Source organism: Physeter macrocephalus, unplaced genomic scaffold, assembly GCF_002837175.3.
Source record: "Physeter macrocephalus isolate SW-GA unplaced genomic scaffold, ASM283717v5 random_838, whole genome shotgun sequence".
Taxonomy (NCBI): Eukaryota; Metazoa; Chordata; class Mammalia; order Artiodactyla; family Physeteridae; genus Physeter; species Physeter macrocephalus.
In genome coordinates, this window is record NW_021146124.1 from 22472 (window position 1) to 32280 (window position 9809).

General features: G+C 59.6%; 1 protein-coding gene across 2 annotated transcripts; it reads left to right on the plus strand.

Annotated features, from left to right (window-relative positions):
- Positions 1 to 783: 783 nt before the first annotated feature.
- On the plus strand, positions 784 to 8813 carry MYADM (myeloid associated differentiation marker). 2 transcript variants are annotated; one of them, XM_024132627.3, is made up of 3 exons: positions 784 to 929; positions 4064 to 4139; positions 5822 to 8813. In XM_024132627.3, exon 3 carries the CDS (start codon positions 5824 to 5826, stop codon positions 6787 to 6789), a length of 966 nt encoding a protein of 321 aa, XP_023988395.1. In that variant the 5' UTR covers positions 784 to 929; positions 4064 to 4139; positions 5822 to 5823; the 3' UTR covers positions 6790 to 8813. The 2 variants fall into 2 exon arrangements, with proteins under 2 accessions (XP_023988395.1, XP_007113140.1); XM_007113078.4 differs by lacking the exon at positions 784 to 929 and adding an exon at positions 2049 to 2275.
- The last annotated feature ends 996 nt before the right edge of the window (positions 8814 to 9809 follow it).

Here is a 9809-nt window from a genome sequence, read left to right on the forward strand (position 1 = left end):
CCTGATGACTCACTTTTTTTTTTTTTTTTTGCAGTACGCGGGCCTCTCACTGTCGTGGCCTCTCCCGCCGCGGGGCACAGGCTCCGGGCGCGCAGCCTCAGGGGCATCTTCCCGGACCGGAGCGCGAACCCGGTTCCCCTGCATCGGCAGGCGGACGCGCAACCGCTGCGCCACCAGGGAAGGCCATGACTCACTCTTTAAATGTTTGCTTCCTGTTCCTGCTACCCTGAACTCCGCTGTTTTAAAGTTTCAAAGCCTTAAAGGGGGAACACTCGCACCGGAGAGCACAACTGCAGTAAGTGGTGAGTGGCGATGGCCCCTGGACTTTTGGGGTGTCTCAGGAGTGCCACTTCGGGGTCAAGCAGAGAGAGTGCCTGATTTGGGCAAGAAGAGGGTAGGAGATGCTTCTACCCGGGGGTCAAGGAGGTGCGTGAACAGAACCTGGGGTCGTCCCTGGAGAACCTCCAACGAATAACCATGTCCTGGCTCCTTCCACATCCTGATGCGGGGCTCATAGAGACCCCCGCTCCCCTAGGCAGGGCACATAATGACAGAGGGGGTCTGTGTCTACCGCCTTTGCAGGGCACAAAAGTGGGCATACAGGCTCCACACCCCTCCCACCCCCACCATACCCCCCCACCTTCTGCAGAGCACACAGCGTCCAGGTGCCCCCCCCCAGCCCCTCCCACCTCCGTAGGGCACGCAGCCCGGGACACAGAGCTCTCGCATCCCTTCGCACCCCTCCCTTCGCGACGCGAGAGTCTTCTACCCTGGGACTCGGCCTCAAAGCCTTCTCAGTAGTCGGCCTGGAAGACACCCAGCAGTAGCAACGCGGGCAGCTGCCCGTCGCCGAGCCTCCGCAGCCGCCACGAGGCCCCGCCCAGCGGCAGCCTAGAGCGAGGCCGCGCCGGGGACGACTGACGAGCGCGGTGAGTGAGCCCGGCCGGCGGGGAGGGACCCGGGCGTCCCGGCCCCCGCCCCACCCCAGCCCCGGTCAGTGCATCCCGGCCTTCAGCTCCCGCTTGCTTCTCGGCCGTCCACCCGTCTCAGGGCCCCAGAGCCGCCCCTAGAAAAGGACCCCCGTGCTCTGGGGCCCGGGCGGACCAGCCCCTCGGGCCCTCCCCTCTCGCAGGAACCAGGAATCTGGCACCCCCAGCCCCCAGTCTCGTCCTCATTACGCTTCTGAGCCCCTCCCTCTTTCCAGGAGCCAGGACTGCAAGCCAAAAATATCTCTCCCTTACAGACCCAAGAGGCCTGGCTAGCAACCACATCTGCTCCGAAAACCCAGAGGCCTGAGCCGCAATTGCTCTTTCGAGCCAAGATCCTGGGCCCGCGGCCTGGGAGTCCATGCCCCCAACTCCTATGGCCTCGATGTCATAAGTCCTGCTACCAACAACCCCCGTCCCCTGCCCCCATCGACACGGACATATGGGACCTAGGGGTCTGGCCCATCAGTCCCTTACACCGCGAATCCCAGTGTAAATGAGGATTAGGAGACCCATTTTGCTCTTCCCTCAAATTCCTTACTTACAGGAGTCCAACCACTGTTCTTTTGGGGACCCAGGAGTCGGGGACCTCAGCCCAGAAACCCCCTAAAGCCTAGGGATCGGCACACCCTCAACTCTTTCCAATTCAGGGACCCAGGAGACACAGACCCTAGCAAACAGACCCCGTTAAATTGAGAGGCCCAGTCCCCCAACCCACCGCGACCTAGATGTCCAAAATTTCGTCCATCTTCTCTTCGGAAGAGCAGGGCCGAAGCAGAGGAGGAGGGAGGGGCCGGGAAGGGAGAGGGAGAACGGATTGAGGTGAGACTGGGGTGGGGACCTGAGCTGGGGGGCTCTGTCCTAAACAAAGTCTAAACAGACGGGCTGCCATGGCAACGGCCTTCCCCGGGCCTGCCCTGGAGACTTCTCCAGTGCTGTGTCGAGCAGGGCACCCCCCAGAAGCCTCCACTCCGCCAGCTGTTGTGTCTTCCTGTTTTGTCACCACGGAAACAGTGACCTCAGCCCTCCACCCCTACCGCTGGCGGGGCGGGAGAGCTGCTGTGTATTTATCTCTGGGGAGGTGGTCTTATCTCGGCCCCGCCCTCGGGGCGGGACTGGGATAGCCCTGGCAGGGGGAGTCCCTTACTCGGCTCCAGCCCAGAGTTCCGGCCCCGCCCCCAGCCCTGCCCGCGCCCACTACCCGGCCCTCCAACCGCACCCAGACCGCAGACCCTCCTAGTCTGCAGCTGTCGCTTCAGCTCCAGTCGCAGCCGCCACAGGCCCGTAAGGTGAGGCTGCGGGAACCCCCCGAGAGTGGGAACAGCGTCCAGGATTCTTGGGTGCAGAGGGATTCCAGATGTCTTCCGTCCCGAGAAAGATGGGCTGGGTCAGGACTCGGGTTCTGGAGAGGAGAGGGCTGGGGACCTGAACTCATACGGGTCATACATCTGAAAAAGGAGGGGGGTTGGGGCCTGGACTCCTGGGTCGGAGGGAGGAGGGGCCGGGGGCCTGGACCCCTGGGTCTGAGGGGGGAGGGGCTGGGGGCCCTGACTCCTGGGTCGGAGGGAGGAGGGGCTGGGACCTGGACCCCTGGGCCTGAGGGGAGAGGGGCTGGGGGCCCGGACCCCTGGGTCTGAGGGGAGAGGGGCTGGGGGCCTGGACTCCTGGGTCCGAGGGAGGAGGGGCCGGGGGCCTGGACCCCTGGATCTGAGGGGGGAGGGGCTGGGGACCTGGAGAAGCTTGGAATTGGGAGTCCTGGGTTTGAGAAAGGGAGTGGCTGGGGTTCAGAATTACTGACCTCCCCCTCCAGGGGGCAGACCGAACTTTAGACTCAAAAGGCCAAAGACGGAGCTTCAGCACCCGTGGTCCCAAAGTGAAGATGGAGCTGGGCCCCTTGGTGCTGAGAGCACAGGCTGGGGCTCAGGGCGCGCTTCTGAGTTTGCGGAGTGATGGGGTGTGGTGTTTGGCGTGGTGGTGGGGAGAAGACTGGGGCGTGGCTAGCGAAGTCCTCAGCTTCTCCAGGAAGCCAAAGGGTGTTCTCCTCTCCCTCCTCGGGTCTCAGGCAGTTCACTCCTGAGCTCTGACCTCAGGCGACGGCTGGGGGCTCTGAGAGTGGAGACGGACCCCTCCCCTCCGGGTGGTCCGTGAGCTAACTTACCTTCCAGGGGAGACTTAACTGACTGTGGCCCGCCCTCTGCCTCCTGGGCCTGTCCCAGCTTCCTCCTAACGGGTCGGGGGAAGAGGGAGGTGGCCCGGGAGGTCCAGCTGTAGCCGGGAGACCAGCCTTACGGGAGGTGCTGGGAGGTGTGGTCACTCTCTCTGGACTGGATCACAGCACTGTGCACAGTTTCCCGCCGCGGGGCGGGAGGCGTCCGCAAGGCGAACCCAGGGGTCCGGGTACACAGCCACTCCTCTCTTAGAGACCCTCTTGGGGGGTCCAGGCCCCTGGCCCACCTTATGGGGACCCAGAACTCACATTTTGAAGGACCCAGAAATTCGAACGTGCAGGCTTCTCCTCCTGGGACCTGGCGTCCGGGCTCTGCCCCCCTTCCCCCGCCGGAATCCGCGAGCAGGGCGGGGGTCCCAGCACCGCCTCCCGGTCCCCGCCACATTCCAAATGGCTGGGCTGACTTGAATCCCTTATAAGGACGGAGACGCGGCGCCGCCCGGGCCGCCCGCCCCCTCAACCACCGCCCAGGGCCCTCCGGCTGCCGGCCCCGCGGCTTTCCCGGCGGGGGCAGGGTTACGATCATACACGCCCACGCCGGCCCGCGGGGCGTGCACTTTGGTTGGCTAGCTTCCGTCCACTCCCGTCCCCGCAGTTTGCGGAAAGAGGAGGAAAGAAGGGGCGGGGCGGGGCGGGGCGGGGCTTCCCCGGGGTCACCATCCCCGACCTGTTAGGGACTCCGGGCCAAATCCCCGCCCTGGCTGGGAGGCGCGCCCAGGGTCTGCGGAGCCTCACCGCGCGTTTTGGGCGAGCCCCAGGCAGTAGGCCGGCTGGTCGCCTGGGTCCCGGGAGGGTGGAGCCGGGTCTGAGCGGACGCTGACGTTGTTTCTCCCTCCTGTCCTCTGACTAGCCTTTTCCAGGTGTCTGACTTAATCCGCCTCCAGAGCCGGATCTTTCTCTGGTGGGGTCCTCAGCAAAGACCGCTGGTGAGTGGGCTGGGGGCGCTGACTCTTGGGTCTGGCGGGGGAGAGGTTCTGAGGTCTGGATTCCTGGGTCTGAGGGAGAGGGACCTGAGGCCTGAGCTGCTCTGTCAGAGGAAGGAGCGGGCAGAGGGCCCTGAGCATTGGGGTCTGAGATAAGAGTTGGGGAGTGCAGTGCTCCTGGGTCTGAAGGAGCAGGGGCTGGGGACTTGGACTCCTGGATCCTGAGACCTGGGACCTTGGGTTCCAAAGAGAGGGGCCCAGACACCTGTGTATATGAGGAAGAAGTATGTTCAGGAGCTGTGGCCTCCTGTGTCCCCAGGAAGCTATTGTACAGGGACAGCTGGGCTAAAGGCTGTGACACTGCCCTCCTGACACTGGAAGGAGGATGTTGCATTGCCTTGGGGCTGAGAGAGGCCTTCTGAGCTTTTTAGAGGTGGCAACCAAGAGATTAGCTGTTTTAGGGCCTGAGGGAGGACCTGGACACCTGGTCAGGAATTGAGGCCAGGCCTCCATTCCTGAGGGTCTTTAGGGCAAGGACATAAAAGTCAAAGGTTCTAAAGGGATAGAAGAAAGAAGTTGATTTCCCTGAGTCTGGTGTGCTCACGGCTGAGGGCCCAGAGCCCTGGGGTCTGAAGCTGTATTTCTGAATGAGGGAGGACTAGAGATTTCAGTGGCATTGGGCCAGCTGAGAGAATCTGGGGAGCTGAGTCTCCCAGAGGTTGGGGAACTAGGGGGCTGGCCCTCATGTTGGGGAAGGGGGAGAGGCTTCCTTTGGGTTGAAGTACTCCAGACTTAAATCCATTTGGCCGTAGCAGTGGTGCTGCCGAGATTGGTAAGACCCAGTTCCAGAAGGGAGAGAGGGCTCTTGTCTTCCAGGAGCTGGGGCCAGCTTCCTGCTCAGTGAGAGGAGACAGGCTGGAAGGATGGAAGCTCTGATCAGACCTGGGTCCCTGAGAAGGTTTCCACGGAGAGGCTGGACTCCTGAATGTCTGGAGGCTGGAAATGTTTAGGACCGTTAGGTGAAAGAGAGGCTGGGCTGCAGCGTCCTGGGTACCCAAAGGGAGGAAGTGCAGAGATGGAGTTTCTAAGAGGACACAGAAGACAGGGCCTCTTCTTCTGCTGCTGCTGCTTTTTTTTTTTTAATATTTATTTATTTGGCTGCACTGGGTTTTAGTTGCGGCACGCGGGATCTTTTAGTTGCGTCACGCGGGCTCTAGTTCCCTGACCAGGGATCAAACCTGGGCCGCCTGCGTTGGAAGCTCAGGGTCTTAACCACTGGACTGCCAGGGAAGTCCCTAGAGCGGAATCTTGAGTGGCTGGGCTGCTGAGTCCCTGAGGGAAGGAGGGCAGCTTTGTGTGTTTGGAGTGGGAAGAAAGATACGTGGTTTTACAGGAGTTGGCTTTTGGGGATAGGAAAGGAGGGTCCTGGGAAGAAAAGAGATAGGAGACTACACTCCTGAGCTCTGCCATGAGGCTGGAGGGAGGAGGAGGCTAGCACCGGGTGACCACCTCATCCCTGGAGGGCTGGGACTGGCCCAGTTTGAAAACTTGCGTCCTGGGCTCGCCTCAGCTAGAGTCCAGATTACGTTGTCCACACGCCCCCTCACTCCAGGGAGGCAAGTGCTGGGGGCCTGGATCCTCCAGTTTGGAACCTTCTTACGACACCTTCTTTCCCCTCCCCCCAGCCATGCCGGTGACGGTGACACGCACCACCATCACGACCACGTCGTCATCCTCGGGCCTGAGCTTCCCGACCACCGTGGGGTCCCCTCGGGCACTGACCCAGCCCCTGGGCCTCCTCCGCCTGCTGCAGCTGATCTCCACCTGCGTGGCCTTCTCGCTGGTGGCCAGTGTGGGCGCTTGGACGGGCGCCATGGGTAACTGGTCCATGTTTACCTGGTGCTTCTGCTTCGCCGTGACCCTCGTCATCCTCATCGTCGAGTTAGGCGGGCTCCAGGCCCGCTTTCCCCTGTCCTGGCGCAACTTTCCCATCACCTACGCCTGCTACGCCGCCCTCTTCTGCCTCTCGGCCTCCATCATCTACCTTACCACATACGTCCAGTTCTTGTCTCACGGCCGCTCCCGGGACCACGCCATCGCCGCCACCACCTTCTCCTGCATCGCTTGCCTGGCTTATGCCACCGAAGTGGCCTGGACCCGGGCACGGCCCGGCGAGATCACTGGCTACATGGCCACCGTGCCAGGCCTGCTCAAGGTGCTGGAGACCTTCGTGGCCTGCGTCATCTTCGCCTTCATCAGCGACCCCTACCTGTACCAGCACCAGCCGGCCCTAGAGTGGTGCGTGGCCGTGTACTCCATCTGCTTCATCTTGGCGGCCGTGGCCATCCTGCTGAACCTGGGCGACTGCACCAACATGCTGCCCATCCCCTTCCCCAGTTTCCTGTCCGCGCTGGCCCTGCTCTCCGTCCTCTTCTACGCCACGGCTCTGGTCATCTGGCCGCTCTACCAGTTCGACGGGAAGTACGGCGGCCAGCCCCGGCGGTCCCTGGACGTGAGCTGCAGCCACAGTCACGCCTACTACGTGTGCTCCTGGGACCGCCGACTGGCTGTGGCCATCTTGACGGCCATCAACCTGCTGGCTTACGTGGCCGACCTGGTGTACTCGGCCCGCCTGGTTTTTGTCAGGGTCTGAGGCTCTGCCCTGGAGGGGCTGCCGATTTCCTCTTCTCAGCGGAGGTTCTTTACCAAGTTCTGAGGCCCTCGGCGGTCCTCCTGCCGGCTCCCCCTCTCTCCTGCGTTTCTCATCTCCTTGCCACCTTGCCAGCTCATCCTCCTCTCTCTTCTGTTTCTTTCACTCCTCCTCCTGCCCTGTCTCCCTTCCTGTTCTGTTTGGTTACATACTGTTTGGCTTCCTTCTCTTTCTGCTCTCTTCTTTTCTACACGTTCTGCTTTGGGGCTCTTTTCTGGTCGTCCTGTTCGTTTTCTCAACTGCCCGTTGCCTGGCCACCCCTTCCCAGTTTCCTTCTGATCGATCAGGAGCCCTGAGACTCCTTCCTTCTCTGCCCCACAGCCCACTCCCACCTCCAGGTGCTGAGCCCCACCTCACACACCCCTTTTGCAGCTGTTCATACCCTGGGCCTCCAGAGGGGCCCCATTGCCAAAGCATGCCTGCCCGCCCTGGCTGTGCCTTAGTTGGTGTGTGTGTGTGTGTGTCCGGGGGGTGGGGGTGGGTAGCTAGGGATTGGGCCCCCTTTCTCCCAGTGGAGGCGGGGTGTACAGTGTACCTCCCCTTTAAGTTAAAAACAAAAAACACACAAAAAAACTCTGGAGGTCAATCATTTCCAGCGGGCGGGAGGCTTAAAGCATAGACCCTCGGTCCCTAGACCCCGCCAGGTGCTCAGCCTCCCCTGAGATGGGCTCCAGAATTTTTGCCAGGCTTACTAAAAACCCACTGCCTAGAGGCCATCTTAAAGGAAGCAAGGGGTGTATGACTTCCGTCCCAACTACTCCCTGGGGTATCAAAACACTGGCAAAAAATACTGCATGGTCTTGAAGACAACTGTCTGAAGCATTTGTAAGGGCCAGTGATGTGGCCCTCCAGCCTCAGTGTCAAAAATTGCATCTCCTGCCTTTGCAGGGAGGAGAAGAAAATGGCCACTGCCAGCCTTAAAGGTGATGTTAGCCTGTTTTGTTTTTTATTTTTCTGGTCACGAGGGCAACAATCACTGGGTGGCCCTTTTCTTAAAAGGGAAGTTTCTTTTCAAAAAAATTGCGCGGGAGGGTTGGGGGGTGGGAATCGCTACTGTGCTGTAGTCAAAGGAATTGCATTGCTTGAGTGTGTGGTGTACACACACGTGTGTTTCTGCGTGCTAGTTGCTTTCTGCTGCTGCTTCCTGCTTCTCTGGGACTCACATGCGTCACATGATCTATATAAATGTATAAATATATATTTTATTTTTTTTAAATTCCCTGGAGCTTCTGGTTCCCATCAGCCCCTGCTGTCAAACATAGAGAGAAGCCTTGTCCCTCCTCCCACATCCGTAATGTTCTTTTTTTTTAAACCCCAATATAAAGATAAAAGAAAGACTTGTGCTTGCTTTATTAATGGGGAGGGCTCCAAGAGAGAGGGCCAGGCCCAGGTTGCTAGGTCTGGTAGGAGAAAGGGGCTGGGGTCAAGACAACTTTGGCCCCATCAGAAAAAAAACTGAGTCTGGACCTTACACATTACTCTCTCTCAAATGAGGAGAGCTAGTTAGGATAGAAATGAACAAGATTTCTCCCTCCTTGGAGTCCCACGAGCACCTCAGAAATACCGTGTCCCATTCTGAGTGCAGCATCTTGCCTCCAAAATCAATGCTTTCAGGTTCCCATTTCTCACGGCGAGAAGCCAGTCACCACTTCTTACCATCTGCCCTCTCAGTCATCAAACACTGTATTCTTCCTCCTAAAGCCTATTTATATCTGTCCCCTCCTCCAGGTTCCTTTTGTTTCACCTGAGCTACTGTCCCAGCCTCCTCCTTGGAGCATCCTACCTCCAGCCCACCCTGGCCCCAGAGGGATGCTTTCCTTTTCCAACATCAGATCTGATCCTGCCTCCTCTGCTCAAATCCTACCCTATCCCACTCCACATTGCCTACAGGTAATGCCAAAGCCCCTCAGTCAAGGCCTTTGGGATCTGACCCTCTATTCCCACTCTCAGCTCCATTTTACCCTTAGTTCTAAGCTCCGTGACGCACGTCAATAAAACACTTCGATTTAGATCAAATGAATTACTCCTGCCATGAATCTCTGTCCCACAGAAGGTCATCTAATCGGTTTCTCCAAGACAATCACAACTACATAAACACATGACTCTGGGAAAAATCAAGGATCATGCAACCCACTTTCTGCATCTACACCCGCAAAAGCAATTAAGATATATTGCAAGGGAGGTAAGGGTCCCGCTGGAAGAGGGGGAAGGGCTAACTAGAGCAGGCGCACGTCTTTTTAGTGAGGAAAATCCTCCTTTCGATGTCTGCAGTGTCCATCCCAGAATTGACCTACACCAATCCCTACCTTGTCGAAGGGCGTCTCGCACCCCCACCCCTCCCCCATCCCACGCTTAAACCCCTTCTAGAAGGCACCAGACAGAACAGCTGTAGAACCTTGGGGTGATATGCTGGTGATGCGGGAAAGAACCCAAGCAGAACTAGAATAGAGCGCCGTGGATTCCTAGGTCAGTTTTCGGGGCCACCCCCGCCCCCTATCCTCTCTCCTGGGGTACGGCGGACACCTGGAGGTGGCTGGAAAGCCAGTGGACCCCATGTTTTGGGGTTTAGGAGAGTACTCGGATTCTCTTATCTCCCCTTCGGCTTCCAGAAGATGGACCCCGACCGCCAAAAGTCCCAGAGAGGATGTGGCGGCCGGCCCGACTGAGTCCCCAGGCTCCGCCTCAGCGGGCCATCCCGCTTCGCGGGGCATGCCAGGAGAGAAAGTTCTCGGTCGCGCTGCGAGAACAGCCGATCCGCAGGCCCAGACTACAAGTCCCAGAATACATTGCACCCCGCAGCCCCGGGCGGGCCGCGGTTGTCCTTGGCAACAGAGCGGGTGTACCTGTGGAGCCGGGACTAGGAAGTGCTCGGGGGCTGGGGGAGGGACGGAGCGCGACCAGAGAGAGGCAGAGACTCAGGTGGGGCGATGGAGCGGAGAGACAGGAGGAGACCTGACCGGGCC

What these genes read in the sequence shown, in the direction of transcription:
- MYADM (XM_024132627.3), top strand. Translation starts at nt 5,824, where the DNA reads ATGCCGGTGACGGTGACACGCACCACCATCACGACCACGTCGTCATCC.